Source organism: Dermochelys coriacea, chromosome 19, assembly GCF_009764565.3.
Source record: "Dermochelys coriacea isolate rDerCor1 chromosome 19, rDerCor1.pri.v4, whole genome shotgun sequence".
In the NCBI taxonomy this organism is placed as follows: Eukaryota; Metazoa; Chordata; order Testudines; family Dermochelyidae; genus Dermochelys; species Dermochelys coriacea.
Genome location: NC_050086.2, coordinates 9662865 through 9686566, shown reverse-complemented (window position 1 = coordinate 9686566; position 23702 = coordinate 9662865). Strand labels below are relative to the sequence as shown.

The 23702-nt window shown below is 47.6% G+C and overlaps 1 protein-coding gene across 2 annotated transcripts; it reads left to right on the top strand.

Annotated features, from left to right (window-relative positions):
• The first annotated feature begins 1009 nt into the window (after positions 1-1009).
• Positions 1010-19841, top strand: TRIM63 (tripartite motif containing 63). 2 transcript variants are annotated; one of them, XM_043506074.1, is made up of 9 exons: positions 1010-1295; positions 3005-3171; positions 10500-10668; positions 11726-11821; positions 13639-13872; positions 14388-14410; positions 16180-16304; positions 17184-17257; positions 19267-19841. In XM_043506074.1, exons 1-9 carry the CDS (start codon positions 1137-1139, stop codon positions 19315-19317), a joined length of 1098 nt encoding a protein of 365 aa, XP_043362009.1. In that variant the 5' UTR covers positions 1010-1136; the 3' UTR covers positions 19318-19841. The 2 variants fall into 2 exon arrangements, with proteins under 2 accessions (XP_043362009.1, XP_038233789.2); XM_038377861.2 differs by having other exon boundaries at positions 1014-1295; positions 17163-17257; positions 19267-19840.
• Positions 19842-23702: the final 3861 nt, after the last annotated feature.

Here is a 23702-nt window from a genome sequence, read left to right as displayed (position 1 = left end):
TTCAGGGTGGGAGACAATCAACGTGGTGACAAAACCCAGGGAGAGTATGAGGGGAGCGAAACTCAATGGTTTGAGCATTGGCCTGCTAAATCCAGGGTTGTGAGTTCAATTCTTGAGGGGGCCATTTAGGGATCTGGGGCAAAAATTGGGGATTGGTCCTGCTTTGAGCTGGACTAGATGACCTCCTGAGGTCCCTTCTAACCCTGATATTCTATGATTCTATGAAGAGGCTTGGAGGAGCTGTAAACTTGATGTTAATAAGGGTTCCTGGTGTGCCGAACAATTCAAATACACCCTGGGTAGTGATCATTTGTAGTGTCGTGTTGCATTAATGATAGCAAGATTGCAGAAGATCTATAATGCTGTGACATGCTTAATTAGCATTACGAGGCTTAACAGAACTTAGAATCCTAGAATTGTAGGACTGGGAGGAACCTTGCGAGGTATCAAGTCCAGTCCCCTGCACTCATGGAGTACATGAAGATGCCCGAGGAGCAGAGAAGATGCAAGGCCCACTGGAGCTGAGCAGGGCTGGGTGGCTGTGAAGCTCGGAGAACAGCATTCAGAGACGGGGAGTTGCAAGGGGGCTGTGTGGAAATCTGTGATGTTGAGCAGGGATCAAGACATCCTGCCAGAGGCTGAGCAATGAGAACAGGAAGCGTGTTGGAGCAAGGGGGGCTTTCACGGTTAACCCTTCGTGATGCAGAAGGCTGAGGACAGGCGAGGGCTCAGAAAGGTGATGACTCTGTTTACAGCTATGACTCCAGTTTCTTTGTTCTGAAAGACACCACAAAATCCCTGGAAATGTAGCTGCGGCCAGCCCCGAACAGGTTGTCCTCGGCCCTGTTTACAGCCCTCCCGCTCTCTGGAGGGCCGATTGCTCATTCTCACATGTGACAGGCATTTCAGCTGGAAACTCGACCCCTTCTCAAGCACATGTGACCCTGAGATAAATTATAAATAGACATGTCATAGGAGACAAAGACAGGAGCCTTTAGGAAAGGAGCAAGAAGCTGAGCTCAGAATGTGGTCCCGTTGAAGAAGCCAGGAGAGAGCCAGGACAGTTTACTGAGAAGCTGCCAACGAGCCAGGAGGAGCCAGCAGTGGGATATAACTTGGAGAGGTCGGCCAGCACAATGGATTACCAGTCCAGCATTATCCGAGACTCAAACCCCATGGAGAACCTGGAGAAGCAGTTGATCTGCCCCATCTGCCTGGAAATGTTCACCAAGCCCGTGGTGATCCTTCCCTGTCAGCACAACCTATGTCGGAAATGTGCCAGCGACATCTTCCAGGTCAGTGCCTTGCAAACAGAACCTGTGGTATTTAAACAGGCTGCTTCCTGAAGCCTGGTCGCAGGTGGGAATACTTGGACAGTTGTGTGTTAAACCTACAGCACGTTCAAAGGGGATCAAACCTCTAAAGCCAATCTGCTTGTGGGAGAACTGAGAGAGGGCGGGAGCTGGGAAGTGGCTGGAATGGCAAGTCTTCCATGTGTGGTCCCTGCCTGGGGATGTTCCGAGTACTGGGGATACCGATGCTGGGTTGGGACAGACCTGATTCTAGGTAGACCAGAAATTCTGGCTCTAAGTGCAGTAGATTGTCCTCTTCTAGGCTGTGCTTGTCCATCAGAGGTGGGTGAGGCTTTTCGCTATGTATGCTGGTATCATCGGGCTAGAGCCACCTCCCCTGGGAAAGAATCCCCTTGACTTCAACGGGAGTTGGATCGGGACTATGGCATCTGAGCCTTGCTTGGCAAATGGTTCCAGAATGGACCCTTCTCCCCTGCTGCAAGAGTCTGCTCTCTCTGCTTAGACGGGGGAGGAGCCAGCTGATAAAACTGACTGCTTGGGCCCCATCTTGCTCCCTCACTTGCTGAGCTATGGCGTTAGTGTCAAAGGTTCCCAGCAATAAAGAGAAAGCGGGAGAAAACCAGGCCTGGAGGGTGAAATCAGACCCTGCTTGCTGGAACGGACTCGAGGGATGCAGGTTCCCCAAAGCCCCGTACGGGGCCAGGGGCAGCTGTGCAGGGAGCTGGGGGCTGTCCCAGCTGGTTTCTAATTAATTTCAATTGGTTCTTGAAATGGACAGAAAGGGCAGTTCCCCCATGGGCAGACTTCTGTTTACTGGTAAGAACAATGGGCAGAATGTCGGGGTCTCAGTTCAAACCCCTCATTGAGAATTTTGCCTCTGCAAAAAAAGAGTCGTCTTCTTAGCTGCCACACCTCTGATGTGCCTGTTCACACCTGTGCATGGTCAACGTAGCCTGCTCCTGCTAGTGCAAGAGGGAAATTCTGATTGGATGGCTTTTTTCCCCGCAGGTATAAGCAACCCCAGAAAGCGCAGAGCAGTGGAGAAGTGGGCACTGGGGGTCAGGACCCTGAGATCTGGTCCATTGATAAACCTTTTAACACCCCATGGAGCAAATTTTGATCTGAGGATCTCAAAGCATTTTTAAAACGTTAATAAATTAAACCTCACAACATTCCCCTACGCAATAGGGAAATATCATTTACATACTAACATTGCTCTTAAAGCGTTTTCTAAAGGGCAGGGGTGAGGGTGGGAGTGTCTAAAACAGAGGTCTAGGACTCAGGACTCCTGGGTTCTATTCCCAGATCTGCCATGCACTTACTGGATGACCTTGGGCAAATCTCGTTAATCTGGTTTTGCCTCAGGTGCCCCAGCTGTACAATGGAGATGATAATTGCCTCCTTCACGGGACTTTTGTGAGCCTTAATTCATTGATCATAAAGTGTTTAGCGATCCTCTGATGGAAGGGGCTTATATGAATGCAAAGCATGATGGGCTCTGAGACCCTCTGGTGATGGGCACATCAGGGATGCATGTTCTGTCCCAGGAGAATGCTGAGGGGACAGGGTGGTGTTTAAATGAGTCCATGTCACTGTCTCCCACGACTCAATGGTGGGTTTTAAGGATGTTGCGAGTGTCTGTGCGCCTGGCGAGACACTGACCTTTGACCTTGTGCTGGTGATTCTCACAGGCTGCTAACCCATACTGGCAGAGCCGGGGAACCACCCTCTCCGGAGGGCGCTTTCGTTGCCCCTCCTGCCGTCATGAAGTGATCCTGGACCGGCATGGAGTCTACGGGCTGCAGCGAAACCTCCTGGTGGAGAACATCATTGACATCTACAAGCAGGAGTACTCCAGGTTAGCCACGCTCCCCTCTGTCTGCATTGTCCAGCCCCAATATTTCTCAGTAGCTGGGGTGGAATGATCTTCCACAGTTTCTCTCCAAAACCTCCTTTTCTTTCTTGGTGAGTGAGTTCCTTGTTGTTATTATTTATTAGCACCCTGGTGGTAGGCACTGTACAAACACATAGAGACAGTCCCTGAAGACCACACAGCCCAGACAAGCTAAACAAAGAGTATTTCTCTCAAACAGAGGTGTAGAGTGGTGAAGAGACTTGCCCAAGGTCACATCAGTGACAAAGCTGGGAATAAAAACCAAGGGTAACATCTTCAGAAACATGTCTTGACGCCCAGGCCAATGTCCTGCCTACTAAATCACACTGTCTCCACTATTAAAACACAAGACCCAGGAGTCAAAAGAATTAGGTTCTGTTCCCACCTTGGCCACTCTCTTGCTGGGAAAATTGCTTTAATTCTCAGTGCCTCAAATTCCCTATGCAGATAGACAACGAGGAGTCCGGTGGCACCTTGGAGACTGGCAGATTTGTTTGGGCATGGGCTTTTGTGGGTAAAAAAATGAAGTGGGTCTTTTTGCCCACAAAAGTTTATGCCCGGGTAGATCTGTTGGTCTTTGGGGTGCCACCGGACTCCTCATTGTTTTTGTGGATACAGACTAGCACGGCTGCCCCTCTGATACTAAGCAGATAGGGAATTTCTGTAACTCATGCACAGTTGCGAATATTAAGTGATGTCTTTAAAGTGCTTTGAGATCCTCAAATGGAACGTACAAAGTATTATTACTAATTAATAATCGGTAATGTAACATAATTCTTGAAATTTTCTCCCTATTTTTAACGTCTGGTTCCTATTTCTTTTAAAGATGAAGGCTGATGTAGGGATTTTCTGTAGGCATGGCTTCCACCAAATTCCCAAAGTGTGTGGGGTGGGGGAAGGGGGAGTGACCTCACCAGCAATTCTCCGCATGCTCTACCTTAAAAGTTACCCTATTAATTTGCTCAAGAAGTCTGTCTTTCAGCGGAGGGGTAGCACCAAATTTTTTGTGGTCATTATAGATTCCATGCACTTTTCACAAAAGTAGAGGAGTAATTATGCCTACCTAATTCCCACTGCTGTTTCAGCTGGACTCAGTGGACCATTTTCTCTGTGGGTATAAATTAGCACAATTAAAATCGATGGCACTGTTCCAGTTTACACCAGCAGAAAACTTGGCCTTGTATTTTTCTTGGCTCATTGCTCTAACTGAAGTGTATTGGAACTGTGTGCTGTTAAATAGCTGTTCCTCCCATTTGAGAGGTGGCTAGATTGCAGACAGCTTCTAAGAAGAAACATAAACCTAAACCTTCCAAATTATACAATTTTGTGTCAAACCATTTCCTTCTGTGCTCTAGTATTATTATTTGTATCACAGGTGTGCTGTGGGGGCAGAATCAGGGTTCCGTTGCGCAAGGTGCTGTACATACATGTAATAACAAGAAAGTCTTTGTCCCATATGTAACTCACTGTTCAGTGTGTGCTACAAGTCTCCATCTGAGCCTGATCCCTGGAGAATATAATTGTGACAGCTGTCAGCTAAGGGACTTAGGCCTTATATATGCACAAATTTGCAGTGGTTTACTTAAATCAGTTTAGCTCAATTGGTATGGTTAAACCAGTGCAAGCTCCTGTGTGGACACTCTTATTTTACAAAAAGAGGAGGAGTGCTTGTGGCACCTTGGAGACTGGCAAGTTTGTTTGAGCGTGGGCTTTTGTGGGCTGCAGCTCACTTCATCGGAATGCATCTGATGTTAATGCGGTTTTGGGATGCATCAGGAGAGGCATTTCCAGTAGGGATAAGGAAGTTTTAGTACCGTTATACAAGGCACTGGTGAGACCTCACCTAGAATACTGTGTGCAGTTCTGGTCTCCCATGTTTAAAAAGGATGAATTCAAACTGGAGCAGGTACAGAGAAGGGCTACTAGGATGATCCGAGGAATGGAAAACTTGTCTTATGAAAGGAGACTTAAGGAGCTTGGCTTGTTTAGCCTAACTAAAAGAAGGTTGAGGGGAGATATGATTGCTCTCTATAAATATATCAGAGGGATAAATACAGGAGAGGGAGAGGAATTATTTAAGCTCAGCACCAATGTGGACACAAGAACAATTGGGTATAAACTGGCCACCAGGAAGTTTAGACTTGAAATCAGACGAAGGTTTTTAACCATCAGAGGAGTGAAGTTTTGGAATAACCTTCCAAGGGAAGCAGTGGGGGCAAAAGATCTATCTGGTTTTAAGATTCTACTCGATAAGTTTATGGAGGAGATGGTATGATGGGATAATGGGATTTTGGTAAGTAATTGATCTTTAAATATTCAGGGTAAATAGGCCAAATCCCCTGAGATGGGATATTAGATGGATGGGATCTGATTTATTATAGAGAATTCTTTCCTGGGTATCTGGCTGGTGAATCTTGCCCATGTGCTCAGGGTTTAGCTGATTGCCATATTTGGGGTCGGGAAGGAATTTTCCTCCAGGGCAGATTGGAGAGGCCCTGGAGGTTTTTTTGCCTTCCTCTGTAGCATGGGGCATGGTTGACTGGAGGGAGGCTTCTCTGCTCCTTGAAGTTTTGAACCATGATTTAAGGACTTCAATAGCTCAGACATGGGTGTGGTTTTTCATAGGAGTGGGTGGGTGACATTCTGTGGCCTGCGCTGTGCAGGAGGTCGGACTAGATGATCAGAATGGTCCCTTCTGACCTTAGTATCTATGAATCTATGAATCTATCTATAAGAGCTAGTAGGGAAGACTTCCCAGGGATGAAGGATTTTCAATTCCTGTTCTTCCTGGCACTCAGGCAGAGCGCCCTCATGGCCACATTGAAACAGATCTCACACATCCAGCCTGCACTAATCCAGATCATTTCCCCCAGTCCATGTTCATCCAAACCACCACAAATCAAATGTCACATGTTGACCGGACAGTCGTTTGACACCACCAATATTTGATCCCTGGATCCCAAGCTTCACTATTGACCCAAACCTGTGAAAGAAATTCTCCTTTCTCCAGCAGCCAGTCAGTTTGCTTAAGCAAATAAACCAGATGAATGAGAACTGGGGGCAATAACAAAGCTTGGTCCTACTAAGTTCCTGGGATCTCCCCCTGCAAAGGAGTGGAGTCAGAGAGAATGGCGGTGCAACACGGTTGGATTTCAAGAGAGCAAATTCTGGGGATTTCAGAAAACTGATGACCAGGGTGGATTTGGAAGAAGCATGACAATTCCCTGGCCTAATTCTGCTTTCACCCCAGTGTAATCAGGAGTAACTCAGTACTGCCAACCCCAGTCAAAAATCATGTGTTAAGCCTTGAAAAGCCATGAGATGGGCTTAACATTCATGATCTGGGGGGCGGAATGGAGGAAATAGATGGTTGGTCTTTGTTATTTGCCTGCTGTGTTCAGAGCTGTTGGAATGCACTCAGTTTTTCTCCACAATCGCAAGCTCTAGACATCTAGTGGCGGGGCAGAGGGGTGTTAATAAAAGCCAAGATTTTCATGCTATCTCTTGATTCCAACATCCAAAGCTTTAAGAAAAACACCAAATATTAGCTTCATTGAAATCTCACCAGCCTTACACCGCAGCAGAAGACAATCAAGTCCTGGGATTGTAGAAGAAAGCTACACTTCTATGATTCCTTATTATTTGTGTTACTTTAGCACCTAGAAGTACCACTCAGAGATCAGGTTCCATTGTGCTGGGCACCGTACGGATGTGAAGTATAAATATAAGCTTCACCCCAGACCACATGCAACCTTCCCCTGAAAAGGAATAATATAAAGCATGAGAAATTGCCACCGGAGCTTCAGCAGGGATTGCTCAGTGGTCTGAAGGGAAGGAAAGGTTCTATGCTAGTTGGAGAAGTGGGGAGGAGACCAACCAGGAATGTAAATCACGGTCAGTTTGTAGGAGAAAAAATAAGGACAGCAGGTTTATAGCTGGTTAAAGGGAATACGATCAGGACTTACAGGAGAGAGAAAATAGATCCATTCATAAACAAAGACGGGTGTGAAATCAGCAATGATTCCAGGGACCTGCTCTTCATTTTTAAAACTTGATCTAAACCAGAAATCAAGAGCAAGAAAGCATGAATGACCAGGAAATGATGACTCAGTATGTAGGTGCTGATAACACACGCAGGCAGGGGAATAGGAAAAAGAGAGTATTTATAAGTCAGCAGGTGCAGATATGGATTCCAAGGCCTTAAAGGAATTAACAGATGAATTTATTGAATCACTGGCAATATTATTTGGAAGTCATGGAGACAAAGACAGGTGCTATATGGGGGGCAAATATGGTACCAGTGTTTTTAAAAAGGGGTTGGGGGATGTCTGCTAAATCCAGTTCCAATCGTGAAGTAATGGAGCTAACGCTATGGATAAAGAACAAATCATGCCCAGATCAGCTTGACGGTGCCTTTTAAAATCATGTTGCAGAGAGGAGGGAGTTAATGCAGCAGCTGTTAGTGAAGCATGGGATATCCTGGGCCAGATCCTCAGCTACTGCAAATTGGCATCAATCCATTGCAGTCAATGGAGCAGGGCCGATCTACACCAGATGAGGTGTAAAAAAAAGGTGTATCTGGCCCCTTACCTCAAGCTCCTCCTTGAGAAAAGAATTGAGATTGGCTTGGATATGAGCACTGTTGCACAGATAATAATTGGCCAAATGAGCATAAATGTATGGCCATGGTAATAGGCTAGGTGATGAGGTGGAACAGCATCAGGAGCAATGCCACAGTGATAGGCTCTGTTATTTGTTGCTGTCCCTTAAGAACGCAAGAACTGCTATAGTGGGTCAGACCCTCTAGCCCAGTGTCCTGTCTCTGAAAGCAGCCAGTACCACAGCTTCAGGGAGAACAGGGCAATTTTGGAGTGATCCACCCATCTTCCACCCCTAGCTTCTGGTAGTCAGAGGTTAAGGGTCACTCGAATAGGGGGTCTCATCCCTGATCATCTTGGCTAACAGCCACTGATGGCACTAGCCTCCATGAACTTATCCAGTCTTTTTTTTTTTTTAACCCAGTTATACTCTTGGCCATGATAACATCCACTAGCAATGAGTTCCACAGGTTAACTGTGTATGGCATGGAAAAAAATACTTCCTTTTGTTTGTATGAAACCTGCTGCCTATTAATTTCATCAGGTGACCCCTGTTTTTTGTATTGTGGAAAAGGGTAAACAGCATTTCTCTATTCAGTTTTTCCACAACAGTCATGAATTTATAGACCTCTGCCATACTCCCCCCCCGCACCCCCAATGCTTATTATTATCCTAGTACTTCTTAGCATATGCACAACATGCCTCAGGTGGCACGTGTCCAGGATTCATCACTGAATTTGGTCCGCTGGTTGGATCATTAGCTTCCCCCACCCCGGGCTGGGCACTGACGGGGAGTGCGACGTGAATGCTGATCCATGCCTCCCATTGTAGCATGTAGAAGCCTCAACCAAGACTGAGTTCCCGTTGAGCCGGCCGGGAGCTACAAATGGAGGCGGGGAAACAGGCATCAGAGATGGAAAGTGACGTGTCCAAGTTGCAGGGTTGCTACATCTCAGGATTGTATCACAAGTCTTGCATTATTCGGTAGTTTTCTGAGAGGCCCAGCTCCTGGAGCCAGGAGATTACAGGAGACTCTCAGCTTTCATTTATTTTTAAAAAGCGAGTCTCCTTCCTGGTTGCAGAGAAAAGTTTGAAACTGTGACCCCTAAATGCTCAAAACTCAGACAGGCAACAAAAGCACCCTACGTTCTACTCCAGCGGTTCTCAAACTGTGGGTTGGAACCCCAACATGGGTTGTGACTCCATTTTAATGGGGTCGCCAGGGCTGGCGTTAGACTTGCTGGGACCCGGGGCTGAAGCTGAAGCCCAAGCTCCACCATGCGGGGTCAAAGCCTGAGTCCCACTGCCCAGTGACGAAGATCGAGGGCTTCAGGCCTGGGTGGTGGGACTCGAGTTACAGGCTCCCGGCCCAGGACAGTGGGGCTCGGCCTTTGGCCCCCCAGCCTGGGGCAGCAGGGCTTGGGCAGGCTCAGATTTCAGTTCCCCCGCACCCTCCTGGGGTCATGTAGTAATTTTTGCTATCAGAAGGGGGCCACTGTGCAGTGAAGTCTGAGAACCCCTGTTCTAGTCTAATGATTTTAAACCAAATCCATGACTTTTGGCAGCCTGACTCGTGATTTTTGGCTGCTCTGGATTCTCCATCCTGAAGTTGGTCCGAGCGACTTTATTTAACTTCTCTTTTAAAGAGCTGACAGCTGCAGCCACCCTGCCTAAAAAGGAGGGGAAGCAGGTCAAAGTTCCTGGCCAACCGTCTGTGTTTAAATGTACGGTAGGTTTCTGCAGAAGGAAATAAGGAGCCAGCAGCACCGGAGGGTTTGCCTTAAAGAGGAAAGAGTGAGCCTTTGCATCATGTGTCTATAATTAGGGTATTCCACATCATCCTTGAATCCTGGATCTAGCCATTAGTGGCTCAGTAACCCTGATGGACCCAGTGGTTTCTGTGGTCATGGCTGATGGGAGCGGGAAGGTCCCCAAGCTTAGAGGGCTCCCAAAGCTGTCTGTAATGTCTGTGTAAAGAATGTAACATGGAAGGGGGTGGGGCCCCAGCAAACATGATGCACTGGGGCCCCAAATTTCCCTTGACAGGTCTGTCTGTGGTCCCAGTTGCCACGCTAGTGTATGGTGGGGGGACAGAGTGATGCTTGCTGGAAAGTGGCAGTCAGTGAGAGTTATCTGTTTAAACAGATCACCGTAGAGAAGATGGGGATTGACCCCGAGCAGTAAAAATCTCTCCGGGACGCCTGGACCAGAAACGCTCTCCGTGCGATGGAGTGAAGGTCCTGGAGGGTTCGCTTGCTGTGATTAAATACAGAGCTCTGCCTGGACAGAGCGAGCTGATCAAAGATCCTGGCACATACAGGCGCTGGCTCTAAACATTACATCAGTGACAAGGGTAACATTAGAGACGGGTTGGGAGTTGATCCAAACTCCACTGTACAAAGTGAAGTCCAGGTTCTGGTCTCCATTACACCACTGTAAATCCAGATTAACTCCACTGAGCCCAGTGACTGCCCTGGAGCTATTCTGGGTTTGCACTAGTGTAATTTAAATCAGGATCTGTCCCTATAAATCAGAAGGCCAGTGCCGGTCGTTCTTCAGCTGTGTAGACCACAGCCCGGTATCTGCTTCCTACCATCGTCTGGTGGGTGTTTCAATCTGTATCTGCCACAGCTCAAATGTGATTAAATGCCACTCAAGGCTGTTTAACCCTGTTCGGTTTCTTGCCATCTTCAGCAGGCCCCTGAAGAAAGGAAACCACCCCATGTGCAAGGAGCACGAAGACGAGAAGATCAACATCTACTGCTTGACCTGTGAGGTCCCCACTTGCTCCATGTGCAAAGTCTTCGGAGCTCACAAAGACTGTGAAGTTGCACCCCTTCAGAACGTCTTCCAAGGGCAAAAGGTACCGAATGTTTTTTGTACACTGTACACTGAGTTCAATGTACACTGAGTTCAGTGGGTCACTGCTGCTTCCCTCTCCCTGGGGAAAGGAGCCCATCGGCCAGTACCCTGGCCTGGCATCAATTGGATGCTCCACAGCGGGGCCAGGGGCTGCGGCTTCTTGACCTTAGCTGGGGTTCACATCCGATCACTTGGAATGTCGATGAGGTCTCTGAGGGGATGGTCTCCTCCTGCCTGGCATCTGAGATGTGCTGAGCTGGGCCTTTCAGGAATAGCTTCTGAGGTTGAGCACTGGGGTATTAATAGAGGCTGCCGTCGTGAAGTAGTAACCTGTGTGTATTTAGAGTCACTTGAGAGCTGGGGAGCAAGGGCCAGCACCAGTCCCCCAGGGAGCAGTGTCTACAGCTGGAAGCAGAACCATAAGAGCTGAGGTCTTTCCCAGGGTATCTTGGGTGGGATCCATGGATGGCAAGATCTCCCCCAGCATGCACCAGGGCACCCTCCTCCTTGTTGAATGGGATAGAAACCCGGGAGCCCTAAGCAAACAGATGTCCATTTTTCACTGGAATCCAGACCATTTGGGTAGGTTAGGATGGGCCCTTGTGTCACAAACTCCCAGAGTCAAACCTTCCTCCTTCTCCCCACATGCACTTCCATGGACTATCCTTTCCTGCCGTTCAGGATTCCCTCCCAGCTCCAATGGTAAAGTTCCTTGATCATCTAGTGCCATTGCCCCACCCACCCAACAGGACCAGAGGTGCCCAGCACGGTCCAGGTTGCCCATCTGGCTCCACCCCCACCACATGGAGACAGTTTTGAGGCTCTGCTTGCTGTGCATCTATCCCCAGCCTTGAGACTGTGTTCCTCCTCTCTAGCCCCATCCTGCAGACGGTGCCAAGGCCTTTCCCCCTTCGCCTACCTCTCCTCTTCCTGAAAAGGGATTAGCCTTCAGTGTAGGGGCCCACCAACGCCCTCTCTCCCTCTCAAGAGAGCACTACAGGCCTTCACCCATGCCTGGAAGGGTAAGGGTTAAATCTATTTCTGTTCCCCTCTCACAGATGGAGCTGAGCAACTGCATTTCCATGCTGGTGGCTGGGAACGACAGAGTCCAGACGATCATCAGCCAGCTGGAGGACTCATGCAAAACCACTGAGGTGAGGAATGGGAAAAATGACCGAGCCCTTCGAAATCTGAGTGGCAGAGACGAAATCCAACCCCCAGCAACGTCCTTGAACGGCTAATGCAGGTGTCGGGAGCAGCTTCCCTCTTAGTCCACGTGACTGAGAATCCTGTTTAATTCGATGGGAGGGCTTTTACACGAAAGAGATGGGGACTGGGGGAGCTAGTGGTTAGAGCCGGCAACTGGGAGGCAGGACTCCTGGGTTCTCTTTCCAGCTCTGGGAGGGGTGCAGGGTCTAATGATTAGAGCAAAGTTTTGAGAGTTGATACTCCTGGGTTTCATTCTCAGCCCTGCCAGAAACTCACTGGGCGACACGGGGCAAATCACTTAACCCATCTGTGTCTGTTTCCCCATTCAGATAATAATGCAGCAGGATTCAATTCTTACCCACATTTCATTGGACACCCCAAATTGTTGTAAAACAAGGAGAATGGCCAGAACCTTGCTCTTAGGATGAGGAGGTCAGAGGCACTTTAGACTATATATATATATGAAGTGAGCTGTAGCTCACGAAAGCTTATGCTCAAATAAATTTGTTAGTCTCTAAGGTGCCACAAGTCCTCCTTTTCTTTTTGCAAATACAGACTAACACGGCTGCTACTCTGAAATATATATATGTGTGTGTGTGTATATATATATGTATATATACACATGGTGCAAACCATGACACCACAATGAACAGCACACAAGAGCCATTGGCTATCAGTCTTTCTCCATATTTTGTGGTCTTCACACAGCCATGAGACTCATGCCATTCCATCCAGGCATCCACATCATCGCTCTGGCCCTTAGGTCATATAGCATTTTGCAAAATTTGAGTTAACAAAACTGCAGTTTAATTTAATGATTCTCTGAGATTCTCAGCATGATGGACATGCAAAGCATTATTCCAAAGGGTCCAGTTGATAAAATAGGGGATGGTCACACTGTGGTCATCATCTGATATTTGGAATTGGTTAAAGTAATCCTACCAGGCCCCAGGGGGAGGGTATCTGCTGACATTAACAGGAATATTTTGCATTCTGTCTTCCATGTGATGTTCACAAAGCCATTTACAAATATTTGTTAACTGATTTCAGAGTAGCAGCCGTGTTAGTCTGTATTCACAAAAAGAAAAGGAGTACTTGTGGCACCTTAGAGACTAACAAATTTATAGTTTCTAAGGTGCCACAATTACTCCTTTTCTATTTGTTAACTGAGCCTCCCATCTCCCTGTGAAACAAGTATTATTAGCCTCATTTTTCAGACAGGGAAACTGAGTCACAGCCCTGTTCAAGAGACTTGCCCAGGATTAGCCAGTTGTTATTTCTTGCGTTATGGTAGTGCCAAGGAGTGCCAGGACCACATGGTGCTCAGCACTGTGCAATCACAGAACAAACAGATGATCTCTCCCCCAAATAACTTAGTCTTGAGTCAGTGCTGGAGCTGAGGGTAGAACCCCCGAATCTTGGCTTCCAGTGCCGTGCTCTCACCACCAGGAACATGGCCTCCACTAATAACAGGTAAACTGGTTTCCATTTCCGCTGTTGCTAGTGCCAATATATTTGTACCATCGGTGAGAGATTCGGGATTGCCACATGGCAGGGAGCCTCTGGAAACTGCCGTGCCCAGAGAGAAGGGCTAGGTCTGAGTTCTGCTGGGGGCTCCCTGAGATCTGAGCTCTGTGCATTTGTAATCACTGAATGCCTGCGGCAGGGATCGTTCAATACGGCTGTGATGCCTCTGGGGGAGATCTGGGAGCATGCCTATCCCCTTTGCTTCGAGATGCTCATGCCCTTTGTCTGTTGGCAGGAGAACGGCCGGCTAGTGAAGCGGGAGCTGTGCGAGAAGATTAATGACCTCATTGCAATCCTGGAGGAGAAGAAGAGCGAGCTGCTGGAGAAGGTCACCAAGGAGCAGGAGGAAAAGACTAGCTTGGTGCAGGCTCTGATCCAGCAGTACAAAGAGCAGCTGGAGGAGTCCACCAAGCTGATGGACACAGCGTTTCAGTCCCTGGAGGAGACAGGAGGGGCCACTTTTCTCACAGTGAGTGGCTCCTCTCCAGCCAAGGGAGGGATGGAGCCTGGATCTAGCAGTGTGGTTTGCTCCTTACACAGATCGTTGGGTCCACCCTCCTGAACCCCACAAGATTCTGCCTCCCAGTCTCCTCCCATCTCAGCCCAAATCAGCTCTGCCCCCTCACCAGCCTTGACCCTCCACTTCATCCCTTTATCCTCACCAAGGATCCGGCCTCTGTGTGTCCCTGGGTGGACTGGGTTTCTAGGGAGAACAGTGGGCTTCCAACCCAGCAAGAGGGAATAACCTAGAGTTCCCAAGAGCGGCTGGCAAGGGTGATCTAACTCTGGCAGAGGGGGCAGCGGCTTTCTAGTCAAAGCCCCCAAATCACAGCCCCGCCCCCACTTGGTATGACAAACCCTGCTTAGCGCTGGCTACACAGCACCTGGTGCCAGCTTCATACTAACCTGAACTGCTGCTTTTATCACCTTCTTGGTAACTTGCTACTTACCTTGTTCTTTCCCTCTCCTTTGCTCTCTTCACAGAGTGCCAAGCAGCTCATTAAAACGTAAGTCCCTGTGGTTGCATTTTTAAATTGCTGCTTTAGTGCCATGGTCTGAGACTCTACAGCAATGTCAAAATCCACCTGAGGATTGTTCCCAGAAAATAACGGGGGTTAGCACCCTGACCCCTTCCCAATAGCAGCCCAGTTCCAGTTTCATGCTTAAATACCCGGGTCCTTTAAAGAAATATCCAGGGGAAAGCAAATTCCGAGCTGCTGTAAAGTTTCTCTGTTACGATCGCCTCTGACCAGCAAGAGACTGGAATAGAATGGCAGGTTCTCGGGCTATTGATAGGGTCCTACTAAATTCACGGCCATGAAAAACGCGTCATGGTCCACGAAATCTGGCCTCCCCCCGTGAAATCTTGTCTGTTGTGTGCTTTTACTCTATACTATACATATTTCACGGGGGTGACCAGTGTTTCACAAATGAGGGGTTCTGACCCAAAAGGGAGTTGCAGGGGGGTTGCAAGGCTATTTTAGGAAGGTTGCGGTATTGCCACCCTTATTTCTGTGCTACCCTCAGAGCTGGGCAGCTGGAGAGTGGCGGCTGCTGACTGAGGGCCCGGCTTTGCAAAAGTAAGCGTGGCAATACCGTACCATGTCATCCTTACTCCTGCACTGCTGCTCCCGGCAGCTCTGCCTTCAGAGCTGGGATCCCGGCCAGCAGCCGCTGCTCTCCAGCTGCCCAGCTCTGAAGGCAGCCCCGATGCCAGCAACAGCACAGAGGTAAGGGTAGCAGAACCGGAACCCTGCCTACAATAACCTTGCCCCCACGCCCACGTCCCCACCCGCACGCCCCCACACAACTCCTTTTTGAGTCAGGACCCCTACAATTACAACACCATGAAATTTCAGCTGTAAATAGCTGAAATCATGAAATTTATGATTTTTTTTTAAATCCTATGACTGTGAAATTGACCAAAATGGACCATGAATTTGGTAGGGCCCTAGCAATTGAGTTCACTGTTGAGCCTGTCTAACTGAAGTGTGTGAACTCCACAAGAGGGGGCAGTACAATTACTCCAGAGTCACACCGGTGGGTGGATCACATGAGCTGCGACTGGGATATAAAAGAACGTCTCCGGGAAGGCTCAGCCATAGGAGAAAGTTGTGCGGGTTTAACTTAAATGGCTTTTTTAAGCTGAACTAGTTAAGCTGGTGCGAAAGGCTGTGGGGACGCTAATTTCACTTTAACTTAAACTAATTCTTAATTGATTTAGCTCAACCAAAATACACTGAGTTCAATCCAGAATCAGAGTGTCCACACAGGCAGCTGCACCAGTTTACCTAGGTTGGTTTAAAATCACACCTTAGTGAAATAGGCACAACTGGAGACAAGTCCTAGGTAAGGAAGAGTCTGGATAGAGCTGTAGGGAATGCAGGACCAGCTCAGCTTCAGGAGAAAGCTATGGCTTGGGCTTGATGCTGTTAATTGAGTTACCAATAAAGCCAAAAGCCCAGAAAGGGATAAAGTGTGACCTCGAGACAGGGTGTGTATCCTGTTGAACTACACCTGCATCCAGGGCCAAAGAGTCAGGAGTCAGCTGGGAATAGGCATTAATACAATGCCCTGTGGCAGAGGTCAAAGGGAGGGTGGGAACATCTCTCGAGCACCTTGTGTGAGAGGGAGGATTTCAGAGAGGGCTTTCCCTGGGTCTTGCTCCCTGGATAATAATCTTTTCCAGCTGGAACATGCAGTCACTCTAGCTGGTAATTCTCTCCTCTGGAGGAACAGCGGGTAAGGAAACGAACCCTATGTCTGTCGCCCCCAGAATTGTGGAAGCCTCAAAGGGCAGCCGTCTGGGGAAAATCGAGCAAGGCTTTGAAAATCTGGATTACTTCACCCTAGACCTGGAGCACATAGCAGAAGTCTTGAGAGCCATCGACTTTGGAACAGGTATAATAATATTGTGCCCTTCTTTGGCTCCTCCCATTCGAGCGTCTGAAAGCACTTTACAAGCACTAGCGACTTAAGCCTCACAACCCACAAGGAAACTGAGGCACGGAGAGGGGAAGTGATTTGCCCCAGGCCACACAGCAAGTCAGGGTCAGGGATAAGAAACCAGATTTCTTGTCTCCCAGCACTGTGCTTTACCCACTAGACTCACTTCCCCTCTTTGATAGAGGAGACTGCTCTCAGTTACAGCACTAACACTTTCAGCTCATTCCAGTTAGTTAGCTGGCGAGATTTGAGGTCTGTTATTCATTTGGGACTTGATCCAACAACACCTGTTGAAGTCGATATATTACCAGAGTCAGTGGACACTGTGCTGGGCCCATGGTTTATAGCAGCTGGGAATGCTCAGTCTTGGCACCCATTTACCCGATAGGGAAACTGAGACACAGAGCTGCAAAGTGATCCACCCAAGGCTGGGACTAATACCCTCTAGTGCTGCTGACTCCCTGGGGTGCGTACTCAGCCTTAGACTTGCATCCTTCTCTCCTACTTCCTAAGTGCACAGACACTATTTTGCTGTGTTTGGAGGTTGTCTTTTATAAGTGGCCTCCTGGGTTGAATATACAGTTTTGGGGGTGGGGCTTCAGCTTTCATAGAAATCTCGGGGTGGGAAGGGACCTCAGGAGGTCATCTAAGTCCAACCCCCTGCTCAAAGCAGGACCAATCCCCAATTTTTGCCCCAGATCCCTAAATGGCCCCCTCAAGGATTGAACTCACAACCCTGGGTTTAGCAGGCCAATGCTCACACCACCGAGCTATCCCTCCCCTGTTTCTAAATTGCATTACTTTTGCTTGGAGATGAGGAAGAGGAAGAGCTAAATGAGGAAGAGGAAGAGCTAAATGAGGAAGAAGAAGAAACAGAAGAAGAGGCGTCTAAGAAAGGAAAGTGGATGGTAAGGGAAAAATGCAGTGGGTTTGTGATGTGAAGGGATCCTAGAAATCCATTGGCCACAAAGAAACACGGATTTTGCGTTTTTACAGAGAATCTTTAGTTTTTACATTTTGTGAAAAAATAAAAACATATACAGTAGAACCTGTTGATCTGAGCCTCCATTATCTTGCTCTCTGTATTAACAGATCTGCGGCTGACAGCCCGAGCCCCACCACCTGGGGCTGGAGGTCTCTGGATTATCCCAATTTTTGATTATCCAATTTGTCCCAGTCCCAATTAGATCGGATAAATGGGGTTCCTCTGTACTGTGGCTGCGGAAACTAAAGTTCAGCATTTCATTTTAATCATGGAAAAATGTAGATTTTTATGTTTTTTTTATCAGATAATTTTTTTTTATCACGAAACGCGAGGGTGTATTAGCAGGAGTGTTGAAAGCAAGACACAAGAAGTAAATCTTCCACTCTGCTCTGATTAAGCTTCAACTGGAGTATTGTGTCCAGTTCTGGGCGCCACATTTCAGGAAGGATGTGGACAAATTGGAGAGAGTCCAGAGAAGAGCAACAAAAATGATTAAAGGTCTAGAAAACATGACCTATGAGGGAAGATTGAAAAAACTGGGTTTGTTTACTCTGGAAAAGAGAAGGCTGAGATAACATGATAACAGTTGTCAAGTATGTAAAAGGTTGTTACAAGAAGGAGGAAGAAAAATTATTGTTCTTAACCTGTGAGGCTAGGACAAGAAGCAATGGGCTTAAACTTCAGCAAGGGCGGTTTAAGTTGGACATTAGCAAAAATTTCCTAACTGTCAGAGTGGTTAAGCACTGGAATAAATTGCCTAGCGAGGTGGTGGAATCTCCATCATTGGGGATTTTTAAGAGCAGGTTAGACAAACACCTGTCAGGGATGGTCTAGATAATTAGTCCTGCCACAAGTGCAGGGGACTGGACTAGATGACCTCTCGAGGTCCCTTCCAGTCCTATGATTCTGTGATCCCTGGTGATGAGGGATGAGCATTACAAGAACCCAGACCACAGTAACAATCCTTCTGAGTTAGATTAGTGGCCTGGTGCCACAGTCACTCGTGCTGGATCTGTTCCCTTTGTGTGATTATTATCCAAAACCTCATAAACATCATTAAAATACCTGTGGCCTCTATGTCTGCTCCCCAGCATTGCTCCCACCTTGACCAGGGGAAATGAAAAGCATATAAGGTGTTAACTCTTTGTGCTCTGGTGTGGCTCTCACCAGAGAGAGACAGAAAATATGTCCACAGCACAAGGACCTGATCCAACACCGGTTGACATCAATGGGACTAATCTTCCATTGACTTCAATGGGCTGTGGATCAGGCTTCAGCTGAGCACCCATCTCTCTTAGGAAAGAATTTGTAGTGTATGTTTCATTGAGAGATTTAAAATCTTGCTGGCTCAAACTGATAGATCCTAGCTCTGCACTAGAGAAAGCTCCTCCACCCCCATTCAGACTGATGATCCTCTCCTGCTTTCCTTGTGTAATTAATGTATGCCCCACTTCCCTGCCCACCAAGAAGCTGCAAAGGCCTACGGTAAACAGGACACTAAGGTGAAGAGCAAATTACATAACTCGAAAGGACATGTGTGCATGTTCTCTCTCTGAGGGTCAGGACTGGAGTGGTGTTTTGGAGCCAGCATAGCTAGCTAGGTACCACAGCTCACCTTCAGGATGCACATGGTGCTGTTCACAAATATGGGACAGGTATCCAAGAGCAAGAGGATAACATATTTAGGGGCTATCACTAGGAGCAATGGGATGCAGCTGAAGGCATTTCCTGACAGTGAGATCTGTTTCACAATGGAAGACTCTCCCCAAGGGAAATGGTGGAAGCCTCAAAAGTGGTGAAAGTGGTGGAAGCCCCTTAAGTGGGGCATGTGCTGCCTCAATGCACAGGGAGACATTTCCCCTCAGTCCACATCTCCCAATCTCCTTCTCCCATCAGCATCACTGAAATTCTTCTCCTCCACCTCTCTTTCAGCACCTCAATAACAGAGCAGAAGCAATTCCCAAGCCAGAAGAAACTCCCTAAGTGCCCAAGGGCTGAGTGATTGGGGGCAATGGGGTGGGGGTAAATGCTCTGACTTCGTGGGAGCTACGGGAGGAGTGGGCCGGGGGCCCAGCTGAAGAAGAAAAGGTCAGGCACCACCTGGCCATACGACAGTATTGCTAACTCAGGATGAAAACTTGACCGAAGCACATAGAAGCTCACTTTTATACATGGGTGCAAACTAGAATATTTCGTACATTTTATATTGTTCTATTATTTTGTATATAATTGTAACAGGACTTTGAATTTTGTGTATTTTGAAAAGAAAACTCTTTTGCTAACCAGTTTGTCGTGCCCTGAAGATGTTGACTCTGAGAATTGAAGAGTTTCTTTGCAACCTGTAGGGGATACACTGAGGGGAGTGCCAGACCTCGGCAGACAGAAGTAACTTTAGCTACAAGAAAGGGTTTTGGGGGACTAGAAAGAGGCAGCTGAAGAGAAAGTTCTGCATTGCCATGCATAGTCCTAACTCACAAGAGATTTATTAGGGTTGATGTTGCACTTTGTCACAATAAAGTAGATCTGGTCTTATCTGTGGTTTGTACGAGTGGAAAGTTCTTAGCATGGTTTGACCCCTGGATGAATAATGATCTGACTCAGCTTCCGTGAAAATCAGCCACCATTGGCAGAAGGAAAGTGGGCTAGTCATAATCCCGGCCACTCATACACAGCCCTGAAAATATACAGCACGTTTTTTTCAGAAATCCCAGAATGACTTCAGGCCAAGACGTGGAAAATATTTTCACTGCGTTCCCCCACCCTGCTCCTGTTGCCGCCGCGCTGCCCTGCCAGGGGCACCATTCCCCGCGTTCGGGGCACACGGCAATGGCCTGGTCTGGAGAGCCAGCCGGGATGTGTCATGGGTCTGCTTGTGCACACATGCTCACACTAAGACATGCAGGCACGCATACACTGTTCAATGTGGCACACGCACACACATCCCCAATCCAATATCACACACACACCTGATCTACTGACTGGTGCAAGCACACCTCACATGCACTCACACACACGATCCAATATCACACACACCCTGGATCTAATGATTGATACACACACACCCCGGATCTAATCTCTCTCTCACACACACACACTCACACCCCAGTTCCAATATGACACAAACACACCCCAGATCTAATCTCTCTCTCTCTCACACCCCCCCCAGATCTGACATCCCCCAATCTAATATCACACACACTCATGCCCTAGAGCTAATATGATTGACACACACACCCGCTCGCATATGATTCTTATATACACACACACACACACATCCCAAATCCAATGAGACACACACACTTATCTAATATCAACACCCCCTGCACCCCGATCTAATATCACACATACACACACACCCCAGATCTAATATTGCACACACACCCCCACTGCAGATCTGATATCACACACACACACACAGAACTAATATCGCACATGCACTGAGGTGTTACGTTCATGGTTCAGGGCCCCAGGAGGATCTGGATTGGAAATCGGAGAATTATTCGCACTCATTCTAGCGCTGGGTCCCTGAGTGAGTTCAGCCACTGTGCCCCTCTCTCTCAAAGGGAGGTGCCACCATCCTCCCTGCCCACAGGTTATTGGCTGGGATGTCTGGCTTCTCAGACCCATCCGCTGTTTGCGCATGCATCGCGAGACATGCCGGCTGCAGAAGAATGGGAAGCAGGGCGGTCTGACAGTCATTGCTAGTGCAAACGGCACAGCTGCCTAACATTGATCGTGCAAAGTGTGGGCACGCTACCCATGGATCATGGTGACTGCAGAGCCATCGCTCACGCTAAGCACTGGCCTCCCCAACGACAGCTGCTGCTCATGCCAAGTGCTGACTGTGTCAGTTGCAGAAGCATATCAGCTTCTGACATACCCCAGAGCTGTGACTCCTGCTGGCCACTGAAAATCACAGGTATGCCAACCGCGGAGCATGCCAGCCACTGACCAGGGTAACTACAGAGCCGGTGATCATGCCAAGCACTGGGTTGTACCAAGTACGGTGGTAAACTTCATGTCCAGCGCAGACCAAAATGTCTCCAGAACATGCCAGCTCCTGGTCATGAAAATGAGGGTTGTGCCAACCCTGGACTATGCCAACCATGCAGCTGCCAGCTATTGCTTATGCAACTACCAGTCATGCCAACTGCAGAGCATGCCAGGCCCTGAAAACCAGGGAGCTCCTTGAACACACCAACCACAGAACTGCCAGCTATTGCTTTTGCAACCACCATTCATGCCAATCACAGAGCATGCCCAGCCATGGCACATCATGCCACGCTTTGAGAATGTCAACCCAAGACGCCGCCAGCCAGAGCTGATAATGATGCCAAAGCACTGAGCTGGCCAGTCACCTCAGGGCAGGATGCAGAGATAAAGTTTCTTGACATCTTAAATGACTGCTTCTTGGAGCAGCTAGTCCTGGAATCTACAAGAGGAAGGGTAACTCTTGATTAAGTCCTAAGTGGAGCACAGGATCAGGTCCAAGAGGTGAATATAGCTGGACCACTTGGTAATAGTGACCATAATATAATTAAATTTAACATCCCTATGGCGGGAAAAACACCACAGTGGCCCAATGCTGTAGCATTTAATTTCAGAAAGAGGGACTACACAAAAATAAGGAAACAAAATTGTCAGACACATAGATGAACATAATTTGTTGGGGAAGAGTCAACATGGTTTTTGTAAAGGGAAATCATGCCTCACCAATCTACTAGAATTTTTTGTGGGGGATCAGCAAGCATGTGGACAAGGGGGAATCCAGTTGATATAGTGGATTTGGATTTTCAGAAAGCCTTTGACAAGGTCCCTCACCAAAGGCTCTTAAGCAAAGTAAGCAGTCATGGGATAAGAGGGAAGGTTCTCTCATGGATTAAAGATTAAAAGATAGGAAACAAAGGGTAGGAACAAATAGTCCATTTTCAGAATGGAGAGAGGTAAATAGTGATGTCCCTCAGGGTCTGTACTGGGATCAGTCCTATTCAACATATTCATAAATGATCTGGAAAAGCAGGTAAACAGTGAGGTGGCAAAATGTGCAGATGACATGAAACTACTCAAGATAGTTAAGTCCAAAGCAGACGGTGAAGAACTACAAAAGGATCTCTCAAAACTGTGTGATTGGGCAATAAAATGGCAGATGAAATTCAATGTTGATAAATGCAATGTAATGCACATTGGAAAACATAATCCCAACTATACATATAAAGTGATGGGGTCTAAATTAGTTGTTACCACTCAAGAAAGAGATCTTGGAGTCATTGTGGATAGTTCTCTGAAAACATCCACTCAGTGGGCAGTGGCATCAAAAAATTGAACAGAATGTTGGGAATCATTAAGAAAGGGATCAGAGTAGCAGCCGTGTTAGTCTGTATTCGCAAAAAGAAAAGGAGGACTTGTGGCACCTTAGAGACTAACAAATTTATTTGAGCATAAGCTTTCGTGAGCTACAGCTCTAAGAAAGGGAGAGATAATAGGACAGAAAATATCATGTTGCCTCTATATAAATCCAATGTATGCCCACATCTTGAATAGCGTGTGCTGATGTGGTCGCCCCATCTCAAAAAAGATGCATTGGAATTGGAAAAGGTTCAGAAAAGGGCAACAAAAATGATGAGGGGTCTGGAACGGCTGCGATATGAGGAGAGAATAATAAGACTGGGACTTTCATCTTAAAAAAAAGGTGACTAAGTGGGGAGATGATCAAGGTCTATAAAATCATGACTGATGTGGAGAAAGTAAATAAGGAAGGGTTATTTACTCCTTCTCAGAACACAAGAACGAGGGGCCATGAAATGAAATAAATAGGCAGCAGGTTTAAAACAAACAAAAGGAAGTATTTTTTTCATGCAACACACAGTCAACCTGTGGAACTCTTTGCCAGAGGATGTTGTGAAGGACAAGATGAGTTCAAAAAAGAACTAGATAAATTTGTAGAGGCTAGGTTCATCAATGGCTATTAACCAGGATGACCAGGGATGGTGTCCCGAGCCTCTGTTTGCCAGAAGCTGGGAATGGGCGACAGGGGATGGATCACTTGACGATTCCCTGTTCCGTTCATTCCCTCTGGGGCACCTGGCTTTGGCCACTGTCAGAAGACAGGATACTGGGCTAGATGGAGCTTTGGTCTGACCCAGTCTGGCTGTTCTTATGTTCAGTCAAGCCCTCACCACCCTTCCCAGGCCAAAGGAGCTGTCTCTTCTGGGGACCGGGGCAAGGAATGCCTGTGTCTGGAATGCCTGTGTCTACCAGCAGAGATCCTAGAGCAGATCCTACAGTGCAGATCCTAGAACTCGTCCCCCATCATGGAGGAGGAACTCTAGGATCTGTTTTCTCTAGGGCCTGGGAGGGGAGACAGAAAA